The 15,948-nt window shown below is 50.4% G+C and overlaps 1 protein-coding gene across 14 annotated transcripts; it reads right to left on the bottom strand.

Annotated features, from left to right (window-relative positions):
- Window positions 1-700: 700 nt before the first annotated feature.
- On the bottom strand, window positions 701-13,976 carry Ldlrad1 (low density lipoprotein receptor class A domain containing 1). 14 transcript variants are annotated; one of them, XM_087551176.1, is made up of 8 exons: window positions 10,165-10,364; window positions 9,816-9,897; window positions 9,609-9,711; window positions 9,224-9,274; window positions 6,404-6,529; window positions 4,104-4,241; window positions 3,092-3,220; window positions 701-1,888 (listed from the first exon to the last, which is right to left on the bottom strand). In XM_087551176.1, the coding sequence occupies exons 1-8, from the start codon at window positions 10,275-10,277 to the stop codon at window positions 1,740-1,742; spliced, it is 891 nt and encodes a 296-aa protein (XP_087407302.1). In that variant the 5' UTR covers window positions 10,278-10,364; the 3' UTR covers window positions 701-1,739.
- Between the last annotated feature and the right edge of the window lie 1,972 nt (window positions 13,977-15,948).

The raw sequence follows: 15,948 nt of genomic DNA, 5'->3' as shown, positions 1-15,948 counted from the left end.
ATCATGGGGACCCCACATGCTGTCTCACTCATCCCTGCATGGCATGAGGTGGGTTCTCTATAAGACCCCCTACTGCTCATGTGTTAGGACACAGGCCTCTTCTCTGGGGGCCCAGGCCCCAGCCTTCAGCCCCCAGCTCCCAACTCAGCTCAGCTTAGAAATGGCTGAAGAGGGTTGGGGATTTAGTTTAGTGGTAGAGCGCTTGCCTAGCTCTCCCCAGCTCCGAAGGAAAAAAAAAAAAAAGAAAAAGAAAAAAATAGATCTTAAAAAAAAAAAAGAAAGAAAGAAAGAAATGGCTGAAGAAATACACACGTGGTGAAAGAACAAATGAATGGCCAGGGCCCAGCTGCTCCTTGCATGCCATTTTCAAACCTCCAAGATTCTAACGTAGAAAACCAGCTCTGTTCATTTCTAGGGGCTGTCTCTGTCTTTTCTTTTCTTTTTTTTTTTTTTTTTTCTTTTTTCTTTTTTTCGGAGCTGGGGACCGAACCCAGGGTCTTGCGCTTGCTAGGCAAGCGCTCTACCACTGAGCTAAATCCCCAACCCCGGTCTCTGTCTTTTCTAACAGGGGCCTCCATAGCCAGATCCCAAGTCTGTCTTTAAGGATAAGGACAAGATACTTTTGGTCCCTTAAGCTACCTCTTTAATATTCATCACCCTCCCCACACACCCCAACCCCCACCAAGGTATGACTCTATTCTTTTTTTTAAATATTTATTTTTTTTATTTATATAAGCACACTGTAGCTGTCTTCAGACATACCCAAAGAGGGCATCAGATCCTATTACAGATGGTTGTGAGCCACCATGTGGTTGCTGGGTATTGAACTCAGGACCTCTGGAAGAGCAGCCATGGCTCTTAACTGCTGAGCCATCTCTCTAGCCCATCTCTCTTCCCCATTAATAGTGGGGAAGACCCTGAGGTCAGAGTTCTGCAGACTGACTTTGAGTCCCAGTTCCAGAGTATACCCTGGGCAAGTCATCCCCTAGGCCTCTGTTTCCTCATCTGTCTAATGAGCACACCCATCCTTGCCTGGGTGGGTGTTGTAAAGCTAGAAGATATGCAAGGTATATAGGTCCTGGCTGCAGGACCAAAATATAAACCTGCAAGCAATTGTGGGGTGAAGCAAGGCAGAGGCTAAGACTAAAGGCATAGAGGGGTTCTTCTAAGCTGCACTGTCTCTGGGTCTTCTACTCCACAGCCACAAGCCTCTAGGATACTGGGAAACTAGAAAGATTCCAGGTCCCAAGTGCCATGTGCAACCTCATGTGATCAGTCGGGGCTGCTGGTGAGTTGGGCAAGAAGCTCCAGGGGCCTTGAGTTCCTGCCTTAGGCACCGAATGGTGGTAAATGTGTGTGCTTTGTTTTCTACCCACAGGGCTAAACTCACTTGGTATTTAAGCCACACATTTGTCTCTTCCAGGAATGACAAGATTGGGACTTCAAGTCTGCCCTGGAGTCAAGGAGCATTTCTCCTGTGGTCTCATTGACAGGCCTAAAGTGATGGAGGAGGCCGCCTCATCTTTGTTAGAATCTGCCTAACATGGTGGTGAGCTCCGTGTCATTGGAAGTGCTCAGGTGGAGGCTGAGACACTTGAATTCCTGTTCAGAGACCATGGGGGCTAGGTGCCACTGGTGGATGACAAAGGTTTCTTCCTGCCCTTGTGGTGTAGGCTTCGGTGCTCCGGTCTAAGGTTCCGGGTGCCAGCTTCCATGCTGACCCAGACCATGAGGCTCACTCAGGGTCCAGGACAGGAGTACTCATCGGACCAGTCAGAGCAGTGCTGCACTCCGTCCCGGCACAGGACCCTCGGGACACAGCTGCAGTACCTGAACACAGTTGGAGTGCAATACCACCACTCAGGGCCACAGGGTGGGCACGCAGTCACTGTGGAGACAAGAGCCAGCGGGATAAACAGCCGTCGATCCTGGGCTCTCCAGGCAAGATCTGCAACACGCATAGCTCCTGTACCCCTAGTGTGGGGTGACTGTGTGGGCTCCCCTGCAGCAGCAGCAGAGAGAATTGCAGCTGCACAACTCATACACAGGCTGTGTGACCTGCTCGCCCGGCTAAGCCTCAGCACCCATCTGCTCAACTGTTGGGTAAAGGAAACAAGACAGCGCTCGGGGATCAATGGATGCGGAGACGCTGCACCACCCAGTTCACCTTTCTGCTCAGCTCTCACTCCTGATACAGCGATCCCTTGGATGCTCTGGGGGTGCCTCCCTTTTCTACCCTCTGTCCTGTATCCGTGGATCCCCCATTCCTCTTTACACACCAGCCCCGACTGTTGGCCTCTGTTCTCTATGTCCTGTTCTGTGATGTCTTTTCTAAGGTGTCTGGTAGATTCTACAATGTCCGGGTGTTTCCTCTTGGCACCAGCATGGTGTAGTCCTGGGGATGGGTCTGACTCCTGACTCTCCCTTCCAGAATCTGGTACAGGTCACCTCAGCAGTGCCCAGAACATGTTTGTTAATTTAACACCAGGCATAGAATGTGCGTGCATGCATGCCATACAGACATGTACACATGTGAAGGTATGGACACGTATATGGGCACTTGTGTGGAGGCATAAGGTCTACAGTGTCTTCCTTGATGGTCCTTTACCTTTCGTCTTTTGAGACAGTCCCAGGCTGGCCTTCAACTATGGAGCCAAAGATGACCTTGAAGTTTTGACTCCTCTGCCTCTACTCTCAGAGTGCTGGGGTTATAGAAATGTACCACCATACCTCATTTCTGCAGTGCTGAGAACCAACCCAGGCCTTGTGCACACTAGGCAGACACACTACCAGCTGAGCTGCATCTTTAGACCCTACCTCCCTGACGTGGTGCACGCACAGCATGTGGAAGTTAGGAACCCGTGGTCGGTTCTCTCTCTTTACCACGGGGAGGGGTTTGGCCTCTCATGCTGTGCAGCAGTGCCTCACTGAGCATCTCCCCAGTGCTGGGGAAGAGTGTGAGGATGTCTAAGGACGTCGTTTACTCCACAGTGGAAATGTTCTTCCCAGGATTCAGGGACATGTAGGGGACCATGGGGATTCCCGCTCAGCCCATGCCCTTGGCCACTGCCCACCTGTGCCCAGCCCCCACCTGGGCTCAGCTCATCTGAGCAGTCCCCACAGTTGTTGGTGCCATCACATTTCTGGTCTGAGTAGATCCAGGAGTCTGGGTTTCCACAGGTGGTCAGGAGGAAGCTGGGGAGGCTCTTGGGCAAATCTCCTATAGAGAGACAAATGGGGCAGGACAAAATTCACCTCTGACCTCAGTATCTTGGCCACCTGCAGCTGAATCACCTGTCATACTACAGGGTCTCCCCATTCATTCTGGAAAGGGCATAGGAGGTCTTCCAGGAAGGAGGTTGGTTCCAAAGAGTGGAGTGTTCTTACTCTATACATTTGTGGGATTACAAGGGTCCCTGAGAGCACCCCTTGTATGTCCCCACACTCAGCATTGTGTGCATACTCATGCGTAAGTCCCCCCTCTGCTAGCCTGCTACCTTCAATCTAGGGTCAAGTCCCCCACAAGAAGCCTCTGCTCATCAGAACATAGCAGGTAAAACCAGATTTCTTACACAAGGGCCCCAGAATTCCAAAGTAGCATCTACGTCAGGGAGTGGACAGGGTGACCCAGATTCACACAAACCCAGGCCAGCCTCAGGTAGTGAGCTCGCCATCCTAGAAACACTTAAGCAGAGGCTGGGCAGTCTCTCTTGGCTTTCTGGAGTAGCTCATAGGATAGGAGCTAGAGTATGGACCTGGTGACACTTTTTGTTGTTGAGGCAGGGTCTCATTTAAGGAGGCTGGCCTGAAACTTGAAATGAATGACCTCGAACCCCTGATCATCTGCACCCACCTTCCAAGTGCTGGGATTGCCATGCACACAGCAACTCTTGGATTTGGGTTAAAGGGTTCTTTAGAGTCCAGCTCTCATGGATTTGAGGTGCAGTGTTCCCTACCCTTGTAGCAGAAGGTCTGGGCTGAGGTACCATGTCACCACAGGCATGAGGACATGGAGGTGGTACCTAGGGATAGTCCACAGAGCTGCAAGGGGAGTTAATGTGGTTATGGGGATGAAGAGGGGTATGGGATTGAGGGGTACTCACGACACAAGTTCTCAGCCTCGTCCTCACCATGAGGACAGGTGCGGATGCCATCACACACGGCATGGGCCGGGATGCAGTACCTTCGGTCATGGCACAAGAACCCCGTCCTGTTGGCCAGTGTCACACAAGAGTGAGGCTCTGTAGGGGCAAGAGAGACCCTAGAGTGAAGGTAGAACTCATACAGGCAGCCCTGGGGTGGGCAAGGTGGGCACTGCACTAGGTCCCTCAGGGAGCCCCTTTGAGCTCCTAGAGGGCCTCGGGCAGTGGAGAGGCTCTGAACTCCAAGGCATATGTGGACTTGAAGCTGCCACTCTGCCTATGCCACAGCATGACAGGCACAGGTGACCTGGCCTTCTATAGCCTAAGGTCCTTTGTCCTCAAAATAGAGGTCATAGCCTAGCCCCAGAGGTAGGTGGCATGTTGGGAAACATGGTTGTTTTAGACACTGGCTCACAGGCTGTGCAGGGTGGTTTGGTCACACAGGAAGCACTAAGGACAGCATCATACAGATTTAATGATGGATCTCCTGGAACAGGTTAGCTTGTTGGAAGCTGTATATTTGGCTGTCTGGGGACCGCATGTCATAATCCCTTCTGGCTGGGTATACCTTAACAGTCAGCAAACTTCCATAATTTTTTTTATTGTTCCTCCAAGTACTCATAAGAAATGTTACCCTTAAGCTCACCCTTAAAGGTGACCACAAGATTTAAAGGAGAAACTGACTTAAGGAGATGGAGGTCATAGGCTGTGCCTATGGACACATGTGCAAGTGTATTTGAGCCAGTAGGAGTCATGTCTCCATTCCCAGAGCTACCGCAGCTAGTCATAAGAGGCACCCTTAGATATACACATTGTCACAGATGCACACAGGAAAATGAACACATTCATGTGTACTCACATGCACACACCTGTACCTTCGTGCACATGCATACAGCAACAGATGCACACACAGACACTCGAACATGCACTGACACACGTTCACAGACACACCGACATGTGCATTAATGTACGCGCAGGCAGGCAGGCACCTGCACACATACAGGCATTCACACACACACACACACACACACACACACACACACACACACACAAGTGAACATAAGCAAGCAGGCATGTGCATTGCATGCACACGGGCACTCACACACATGTGCATACACAGGTCTATGGCTGCAACTCCCCCTTCTGCTATGATTTCACCTTTCCTCTTCCTCGTCCCTTACAGCAGCCCTGCCTGGCCATGGAGCCCTCTCTCAGAAAGCTAGTTCTTCGAAGGATGGGACCTCTCTCTAAGCTCCTGGCATATGACCTCCCTCCCAAGGGCAGCTCCTGAGGCCCTAGGCACTGAGCCCACTCCCTCACTCCCTTCCTCTGTTACTCTCCCACTGTCTTCTTGCCATCTCTCCTTCTCCGTATGCTTCCTTCCACCATAGGAACTCCACACACACTGGTCCCTATGCTGGATGCTATCCCTTACACTCTTTGCTAACCAATCCCTGCTTTCCCTTCTCACTTCAAGTCTATTCCACCTCCCATGGTGCTCCTCACCCTAACTCCCACCACACTGATGGGAGGAGAGCCCTGGCTCCAGACTCCTGGTCTCCCATTAGGCCCGAGTGTTTATTGGATCAAACTCATAGAGTTCTCTGAACTGCTCCCTGAGGGTGGGGACTGCACTGGGCAGCTCAGCACTGAGGTCAGACTGCAGGGAACTTCTGGGCCCAGCCTGATGGGTAGTTGAAAGTACTAACCAGGCTGGCCAGGCCTGGAGAATAAGAAATGCAGTGGCTGTGGGAACTGAAAGGAAGCTCCTAGCCCAGCTCAGGGGTCAGAGAGAATTTCTTAGAGGAAGAAACATCAAAACCAGGACCTCTCAATAGATCATGCTGGGACTGGAGAGGCGGTTCAGTCAGTGGTCAAGAGCATTTGTTGCTCTTCCAGAGGACCTGGGTTCAATTTCCAACACCCATATGGATACTCCTAACCATCTGTAAGTACAGTTCCAAGGGGTTTGACATCATCTTCTGTCACCCCTGGGCACCAAGCACACATGTGGCATAGACATATATGTGCAGGAAAAACACCCATACACATAAACATAAACTTTATAAAGATGAAATAAAAAAATTAAAATAGCGCATGACAAGGATATGTACACAAATAGCCTCTCAGCCTTGTAACCACACACTGACAGGTACCTCTGCATGCACCTTAAGGAACCACTCAAGTCACTCAGGAAGAAGCCAGGCAGGGCTGGGGCTCCCGTCTCCCTGAGCCTCCAAGCCTCCTTCTTGCCCCCTGACCTGGTGTGCGCTGTGGATGTCCCAGGATGGTGACGATCAAGAGCAAGGCGGCAAGCATGGCCAGCAGAAGCAGCAGGAAGACAGAAAGGCAGGCCCCGCGGCGTGAGTAGCAGAGGGGGCCACAGCCTGTGGAGGGGAAGACAATGAAGAGGTGCAGGGATCCCCCCAAGATCCCAGGTGCAGGCAGCCCTCCCTAGTGAGGGAGTACTAGGGCGAGAGGAAGCATTCCTAAGCCTTCCATGACACTCTCTGGTCCTGCCTGTCCTCCACCATCACCAAATGCCATTAGGGGCTAGCCTCTGCTTCATACAGGGTATCTCTCCTTCATGTCCTTCCTAGCCTATCCTCATGACCAGGGGCATAGGACAGTGGACATCTGTGTACCCAGAGCAGTCTCAGAGCATGCTTTCGTGGGAATGGGATGGGGGGGTTGGGTTGGGAAGCAGAGGGGAGGGGGGAAGGATTATCCTGATTGTACTCATTGAAGTGGGCAATACCATTCCCTAAATGGATGCTGGACTGCGGAAGTGGAGAGAGCCGAGCAGCAGACAGTCTCTGCATTCACCCCTCTCCTCTTTCCATTGCGGGTCTGATATGACCAGCCCCTTCCAGCTCCTTGAGCTCCCTGCCACCATGGACTGGCTGTGACTTGACCTTTGTAGATGACAAACCGAGGTTCCAAGAAACAAACATCCGGGTCACCCCTGTTCTGTTTGATGCCAAAAGCCAGAGCCTTTGCTCACCTCCGGCCTATCATCTGTTCTAGTACCCCCCAGAACCGTGGGCATTTGCTTTGCTGGGTCTCAGCCTCCTCGAGGGCTAAGCCGGGACGGGGAGAGTTACTGTGGTTTGCTGGGGGCTGGTTAGCTGAATGATTATTCTGAAACAGTAGGTGCTAAGTGTGAGCTAAGAATTTGTTGTGCGACTACCAAATGCCACAAACTCTAGGCATGGCAGAGACAGCAGTTAAGGAGAAGCTGGCAGATGTCCCATACTCTAGACTTGTGCTCCCCTAATTCCCTTTGTTTCTTATGTTTTTCAAGATAGAGTCTCTGCCTATCTAGCTCTGGCTATCCTAACTCACTGTGTTCAGCCTGGCCTTGAACTCACGGAGATCCGCCTGCTTTCACGTCCCAAGTGCTAGGATTAAGGGTGTGTAGCACTGGGGCTGGGGATTTAGCTCAGTGGTAGAGCGCTTGCCTAGGAAGCGCAAGGCCCTGGGTTCGGTCCCCAGCTCTGAAAAAAAAGAACCAAAAAAAAAAAAAAAAAGGGTGTGTAGCAAAATGAAGCAAAGCAGTTTTATCCGTGGGCCTCATGGGCACCTTGCTCTGTAGAAGGTGACACAGTAGCTTCCAATCCTCTCAAAGAGTTCTCAGCCTCACTTGGAGACGTGGTTGAATAGGAAGGAGGGTAGGGATTAAGTCCCCTGTGTCCAGCCACAGAAGGGCAGAGGTAGCTTTGATTCATCCCTTGCGCTCTTATGTTCTGAGGCTCTCACTGGTGCTGCATGTGTGTGTGTGTGTGTGTGGGGGGGGGGGTACACATGCATGTGCAAGTGTGCAAACTAGAGATACAGAAGACAAGGGGAGGATCCTGATTTGGGTCATTTAATTCACGACACTCAAGTTTCCAGTCCCCTGTCAGCAAGAACTGTGCCCGAAAGGTGGCTGGAAAGGTGTGAACAGGACTCTGAGGAGCTCCTGGTGACTTAGGGACCTCAGGAAAACCGGCTGGTTTATAAGGTGGGGTGGGGCAGAGGCCTCAAAGAGCAGGCCTTCCAGGGAGAGGGCTTGCGGGGGAGAGGCGTGGTGGGTGGCTGGTGTGGATGAAGGTGTGTGGGTGTGGGTTGGTAGAGAAGACAGCAAGGAGCCTACAGGAAGTGCAGTATACATCAAAACCTATACTCCCAGAAGCCTGGTGGGTTGTTTCTTTGTGGTCAGCAACACAGAGTAAACTTGGGTCACCAGGGAGATGGTGTTGACATTGGCAGCAGAGCCAGCTGAATGGTTGATCCTCAAATATTTGTGCAGAATATATGGTATGCAAGGTGGGGTTGTAGGCAAGACTGGAGGGGCAGACCTCCAGAGAGGTCTTGCCCTGGTGGAGATGCCCACTTTAAAGCCAGAAACTTCGGAAACTGCCCACCCAGGGCAAAGGAAGAAAAAGCACACCTATAGCCACACTGAACTCAGAAATAGCCACCAGCATGGAGCATGACCCTAAAGCTTGGCAACCAGGGGCCTTCTCCCCGGTGCCATATTACCTTGGCCTGATTGCCCGACCTCTCCTAGCTTCAGCTGCTTCTTGTACCCCACCCACCCAGGGTTGTCCTGAAACCAAGATCTGCAGCTCCGGGGAGCGGAGGCAGACCCGTTACAGCCATGCTTTGCGCCTATCTGTTTCCTCCTCGATCAACTGTGGGCCCTGGGAGACACAAAGGTCCTGGCTGCACAGGAGCTGGGGAGACATAGAAAGTACAGCTGGGGTCCTGACCCACTCTGTCTCATGATCAGCAGAAGCGTCCGGATCAGGCATGGGGTCCAGAGGTTGATTCGGAGGTCCTTGGTGTTACAGGTTCAGCGTGGTAGGCCAGCAGGCAAAAGGCACATAGTAGGCACTCAGAAAATGCTAGTAGCTGGAGAGAATGAACAGTTCTATCCAGCGAATGACTGTTGGTATGGCAGACCAGGAAGCTGGGAGCAGACATCACCACCCACACTGGGGTAGAAGAAAGGTAGCCTCGGACTCTATGCCCAGCATCAGGGTAGTTTCCCAGGAAGGGATCACAGCTCAGAGCTTGACCCCCACCTCTGTCCTTACCTTCACCTCCAGGGCGGGTTTTCCTTCCAGTGGTCATGTTGCTCTCGGCATCTGCCTGCTCAAGAGACCAGAAGAGGGCTGGGCAAACTTATCCTGCCTGCTTCGTGTTTCCACACTTTCCCACCCGGTACAGTAGGGCGACTTCTGCCCAGTACCCACTACTCCTTCATCCTCCAAATTGACTCAGGCAGGTCCTCCTGGGGCAGTGTCCTAACACCTCTAGGTGTTCGGTGCTGCCACTCAGCGCTCCTGACTCTCACTTGGAATGAGTCTCCAGGGCAGGTGAATGTGGCCATAGGTCCTAGGGTCCCCCTCCCCAGAGCCCTTTCCATCTCCAGGATGGCCCCCTGGGTCAAGAGTCAGTTCAGGCTCAGGCAGCATTTACCTGTGGGCAGATTTTGTTCATGGCTCCAACACTCATCTCCAGGAACTGTTGTGGAACAAGGAGAGCTCAGTGTAGAGTCCTCTGCCTTGTCACCAGGGGCAGCCTGGGGGAGGGAAGGACAGCAACAGGCTTTGCCAGGGACTCTCCTCCCAGGCTACCTCCCGCATGCGCATGCACGGAGGAAAGGACAGGTGTACCTGCTCCTACCAAGTGTCTCCCTAGGTTGCAGTTGGACAGGGACACTTCCCATTCCACAGATGACAAGCTGCTGTTTGTGCTTCGAGTCACGCTATACGTGGGAGAGATGAACCAGGGCTTTAGCACGCTTTTCCTCCTCTGCACCAACAGACTCAGGTACCCCCACCCCCACCTCCACCCCCACCCCATCCCAACCCACCCCATCCCCCACCCCCACCCACACATACACCCTCCCCCGGCAGAAGGAAGCCACAGGCAGAAGTGCCATGAGTCTTGGTTCAGTGGCTAGAAGGCCAAGTTCCTTTTCTCACTGATGGACGTTCATTAAGTAGGTGATCTAAGCCAGAAGGATATGTACTTCTGAGGGCCAGCAGGATGGTTCAGTGGGTAAAGGTGCCTGAGCACCTTCTTTCCAGTCCCAGGTACAGGTGCAAGGAGAACGCCTACTCCACAAAGTTGTCCTGACTCCATACACGCATGCGCGCACCCCTCCCCCTACATACATACATTAATAAATAAAAGAGAGGCATAGACATTAGCATTGTTAAAAGCATAGAGAGGTACATTTTTTTAACGTTTTCGAGATGGTATCTGGGTGGGCGCTAGCTGCTTTCCAGAATACCTTCTATCCCAGCATGGAGCAGAGTCCTTAGCAATGCAGTCTGTGGAGGAGACAGAGGTCCTGGAAGCAGGTATGGATGCTCCGAGGCCCACCCCAAGGGTAGTACCTACCTCCATGTGTCCAGGCGTTCCCATCAGAGATTCCCCTGCTGGGCCATTTCTCTTGCGGTGGGAAATAAATGCCAAACCATGGAGGTTGAAGACCATAGGTAGTCAGTGGGCTGGGCAAGCTAAGCATTGGTTCTTACAAGGGCCTTGCCAATGGCTCAGGAAAGACCCTTCCCTTCACAGGCATGAAGATGCAGGGGTGCTTGAGTGCAGGTTTCTCAGAGCTTGGCCCTCTGACAAGAATAGAAGTCAGTGGGTCTCAAAGGGAAGGATCCCGGACATGCTGGTATGGAGTGAGGGAGCTGGGGTGAAGAAGACACTTCTCACTGATATGGGGCAGCACCTAGATTCTGTGAGGCATTTGGGGACACTGGGGAAGATGCACCTGAGGGAACTGGAGCACTTAGCCCATGCTGCCAGCCATTGGATGAGTCTGCTGGCGATCCCCTTATCCCTAGCTTCACTGGCCTGTGGGAGGCAAAGGGAGGCCAATGGCAGTTGCAAGTCAGGCTGGTAAGCCATGAAAAGGAAAAGGCCGAAGGGGACGAAAATAAACTAAAGGTGCTACCTAGATTTCTTCTTTTGTGCCAACTACAGTAGAGACCATGAGGAACATGATTTCAAAAGGATGTTGAGGTCAGGGTCTATGATTGATTAGTAATGCCTACCATGGATGTCAGAGTGGAGAGTAGAATGCATTCCTGGACCAACACATGCCCTTTGGTCTTCGACTTCCATGGACTGTTGATTCTTTAGTGTCCCTTTATATGTATGTATGCATGCATGCATGCATGATTGCATGTATGTATGTACGTACATAGGTTTGTATGTACATATTGCTGTTACTCTTGTTTTTATTGTTCAAGATTGTTTCCAAGTCATGGCAATCCTCCTGCCTCTGTCTCCCAAGTACTGCGACGACAGATATGAACTACATTCTGATACATCAGCTTTGTGTTCCTTTATCAGGATACTCCTCATCCTGTTCGATGCCTCCTCCTTTGGACTCCTTCAATGCAGGTATAGCCATGTCTGACTGGAAGAATCCCATTTCTCCAGGGCTCTGCCAGGAACCCTTGAAGGAAGGGCAGCAGGGGTCCTACGGATCATCTTAGTATATGTGCTTGGCCTCTTGCCCCTCCAGTCCTACTATAGGCAGCCGCGATGTCTCAGGTGCTGTAAAGCTGCTCTTCAAGGCTAGTCAGCACTGTGTAAACGGTAAGAGACCCTTTCCTCAGCCCTCGAAACCCAGAGGTCTTCCAACATCTGCCGGGCTGGCTCCTGTGACAAGGTGATTGTTTGACTTACGTCTGGTTATTCTCCCACTGCTCCAAGGGTACCATTTTTCTGAGCGCTTACTACTGTCCCTGTCTGCTGTGTGGTTTGCTTTCTGTAAGTTAACCCACCTTGTCTTCCCCAATAGGATACAGGCCATCCCATCGCCATTTTTCAAATGAGGGAACAGGTCTAAAGGCATTTTGCTCAAGGCTGTCATCTGAAGGACAGAGCTAGGGTTGCAGCTCAGCTGGCTGAACCATCCTGATACTCCTTCCCACAGGCAGGCCTCATTTCAGACTACAGACCAGAGCCTGAAGGCCCCTCCCTCCACTGTTGGCTTTTAAGAATGCACCATCTGGAGGATTTTCGCCTCTAGTGGACTGCTTGTTCACTGCTCATAGGCTGCTCAATTTTCAACAAGTGCTTTTTTTTTCCCTTATTGACTCATGAGTCTTTCTGTTCTATAGGAAGATATATTTTTCTGGGGCTCCACCCCATACAGTCTCAGCATCACTTGATGATGGCACAATCACTCAGGATTTAAAAGGCAGGCTATGTCCACAGCAGGGGCCCAGAGGCAGGGAAATAAAAATCTTTCTTCCTTTCTGGGTCCTTTCTTCCTGTAGTTGAGGTGTAGGCCATTGGGATGGGCTGGCTGCCAGCCAGGCAATGGGACTCAAGCAGGTTGAGTCCAAAAGGGCCAGCAGAATGGAAAGCCCGCTTTACCCCAGGGCAAGCAGGGTATCTCAGTTACCTGGCCCTAAGCAACAGCTCATCGGTGCTCAGAAAACTATGAAAGCTGAACCCTATTCTACAATGTTCGAAGGCGTTGTAGAAATACTTGCTGAAGACCTCCACGCTGTTGCTATTAGCCTGAGGAGGTCAAGAGGTTGCTATGGATGTCCATGCTGCTGCAGACGTAGTAGGGTAGGACCCAGTATGGTGTTCATTAGTAGATGGATAATCCTGAAGTTCTGTAACGTGATACTGGTGCTGGACAGCTACTGCTTTGGCTGTGGATTCCCTCTACCTCTCCTCTCCCTCTTTTTAATGACTATTTGTGTGTGTGTGTGTGTGTGTGTGTGTGTGTGTGTGTGTGTGTGTGTGTGTGTGTGTGTGCCAGATGTTTGCAGTGCCTTAGAGGCCAGAAAAGAGTGTGAAATCCCCTGGAGTTATAGGATGCATGAGTATTGGGAACTGAACATCTTCTGCAAGAGCAGCAAGTGCTCTTAACCAATGAACCATCTCTCCAGTCCCTTTGTTCCTTTAAAAAACATTATTTATGATTTGTTTGTTTATTGTGTGTGTGTTTTGTCTGCATGGATGTTTGTCTGTGCACCATGTGTGTGCCTAGTGCCTGTAAAGGCCAGAGAAGGATCCCTCTTCTGGGAGGTGTAGGACTCCCCTTGAATGGTGACCTACCTGCCGCAGCTCCCTAATGACAGAGTAACAGGTACGAACCACCAACGCTCATCTCAGCAGCCTGCCATATGGGCTGGCTGGCTTGTGCTTGGTTATCTGCTTGAGGAGTTCTGCAGGTTTCCTCTATCTTTCTGAGTCTGCCTCCTTCCAGGGAGCCTTGGGTATCATACCTCCCTTGCCTTTCCTTCTTTAGCTTCTGGCCACATCTTAATTTGCTGAAGCCAGGAGAGACCCACTGGACATAGGACACCTGCCTTGAGTCAGACAGCCCCAGTTTTCCTTTTCACTATCAAGTTACTATCTAAGAAGGCAGCACCAATCTTAGCCTCAGTTGTCTCATCAGAACAATGGGGGCAGAATGGAATAAGTCTGTCTCCAGGCAGAGAGATGTTCTTGAGAGCTAGGCACAGCGTTAGAAGCATCTAACTAAATGGGTACCCCAATTACAGGGGCCCCAGAGCATCGAACTGTCTAGAAGAATGGCCTGACCCCCATCTCAGCATTTATTGCCCCCCCCAGGTACTTTCCACAGCCCTAGAATTACAGCACTTCACACACACACACACACACACACACACACACACACACACACAACCTACCTCCCAGACTGTACTGTCAAGATGGAGAGGGTCTGGTCCATCTGCTCTCCTTGCAGGGGTGTTAGAAGGATTCTTCAGCCACCAAAATAGCTAAGCTGAGAAAGAAGACTGAAGACAAGATCCTGTGAGATACAAGTCTTCTAAAAGCAAAGCCTATTGTGAATTATCTAATTAGGTACTTGCTTCATTCAGATGTTGCAAATTTTATTAGAGTCCATGCAGTTGAACATTATGAACTTAAGAGGCATGTTGCCCCAGGGAAAGCATCACTACCACGAGCTTCTGATGAAATCCTTCTTTTCCAATCAGTTCCTGACTCCTTTCTACCCAAGCCCTCAATTGCGGCTAACACTGCAAACAGTTCAGGTGTAGAAAGCTCACGCAGATACAGTGAGTCGGGTCGGTCGATAACCTGAACCCAGCAAGCAAACTAAAACAACTTCCTCCTAATACGTCAAACTCAGACCACCCTCGGGCGGGGATTAGGTGAACTTGGTTGGGGAAAAAGCTAATTCAAGTGTTCACTAGATTTGAACTGGAGTATAGCAGGCCTGTGACATCATCACCAGCAGAGTCCACACTGCAGTAGATGTTAATTAATAGTAATAAAAAAATACTGAGATCAAAGAAGTGTTACAACTACCCTTTGATGTTCTGGGTGAATGTATATATATATATATATATATATATATATATACACATATATATATACATATATACATATATATATATACACACATATATATATACATATATACATATATAACTACATCAAAGTTCTGAAAACACTTTGATTAGCACTATGTTAGTTTCCTTGTAATCCTTCATATTTAGTGTTCTACATATGAAATCATAATTCTGAGAGGGAGTCCAAGGACTCCATAAGATCTCCAAAAGCTCTGTGGTGCAGAAGGTAAGAATCCCGGTCCTAGGGGTCTGGGGAGATAGCTCAGTAGGTAATCTGCATGAGGATCTAGGTTTGGATCCCCAGCATCTAAATAAAAAGTAGGGGAAGTAGGGCTGCAGGCCTGTAATTCCAGCAGTGGGGAGGCAAAAAGGACTTCAGGGGCTTGGCCAGCCAGTTTAGCCAAATTCTTGTACTCCATGTTCAGTGAGAGATTCAGTCTTAAAAATAAGGTGGACAGCAACATAGGAGGAGACTGATGCTGACCTCTGACCTCCACACATGGATACACTGGGGGTACATGCATACACACACATGCTCTCCCAAAAAGAACATTCCTGTTCTAAACAGGACAGTTACTCACAGCATAGGAAGGGCACTTAGCAGTGAAATATGAAAATGGTTTTCATAATTAGGAATTTCAAGTACGGTAGGGGCTGTGCCTCAGAAGTCAGCTCTCCACAGAACACAATGCAGTCTCCAGTGCCTCAGCCTTTATTGCAGGCCACACCTTAAACCCAGACTAATGTAGAACAAATAGTTAAGGAAAGATTAAAGGGAAAGGAGCTGAGGGTACTCAAACGGGAAGCTTAGCAACTTGAAGCCTGGGGGAGGGCTCCAGGGCAGCTGAGGGAGCCTGCTCTGAGAATGTGCAACCTTAGACAGTGGTTAAGCCGACTGGTTGTGTGACAATGTAGCTTGAAGACTCAGTCCAACAGGAAGCAGTTCATGGTTGGATCTTGGCTCAGTCTTTTGTTTGGCCTCACTTAGAGCAGTGGTTCTCAGCCTGATGCTGCGACCCTTCCCTATGGTTTCTCATGTTGTGGATCCCTAATCATAAAATCATTTGGTTGCTATTTCCTAACTGTCGTTTTGTTACTGTTATGAATCGTGATATAAATCTCGGATACACAGGTCATCTGATGTGCCACCACCAGAAGGCTGTGACCCACGGGTTGAGAACTGCTGATCTGGGTTGTGACCACAATGCAGGGTCCTAGACTTACAACACTGTGGGGAATAAGGTCTAAACAATGTGAGTAAAGAGAACAGGACCGCAGTCCACTTAATAAAAACTAGTATGGAGCAAAGTACACACCCGTAAGTAATCCCAGCACTCGGGAGCTGAGGCAGGCTTGACTGAGCTACACAGAGGCTGCCTCAGAAATCCAAGGCTGGATAGAGCTCTACTGTAGAGCACTTACCTAGT

Source organism: Rattus norvegicus, chromosome 5, assembly GCF_021556685.1.
Source record: "Rattus norvegicus strain SHRSP/BbbUtx chromosome 5, alternate assembly SHRSP_T2T, whole genome shotgun sequence".
Taxonomy (NCBI): domain Eukaryota; kingdom Metazoa; phylum Chordata; class Mammalia; order Rodentia; family Muridae; genus Rattus; species Rattus norvegicus.
Note: the sequence above shows the minus strand (reverse complement) of the source record. Positions and strands in the feature narration are given on the sequence as shown.

What these genes read in the sequence shown, in the direction of transcription:
- Ldlrad1 (XM_087551176.1), bottom strand. Translation starts at nt 10,277, where the DNA reads ATGGAGTCAGGACAACTTTGTGGAGTAGGCGTTCTCCTTGCACCTGTA. An exon ending in CATCCTGCTGGCCCTCAGAA is followed by an intron (nt 9,898 to 10,164) that starts GTACATATCCTT and finishes TCCCACGTATAG; the next exon opens with CGTGACTCGAAGCACAAACA. An exon ending in ACATCCACAGCGCACACCAG is followed by an intron (nt 4,242 to 6,403) that starts GTCAGGGGGCAA and finishes TTGCCCCTACAG; the next exon opens with AGCCTCACTCTTGTGTGACA.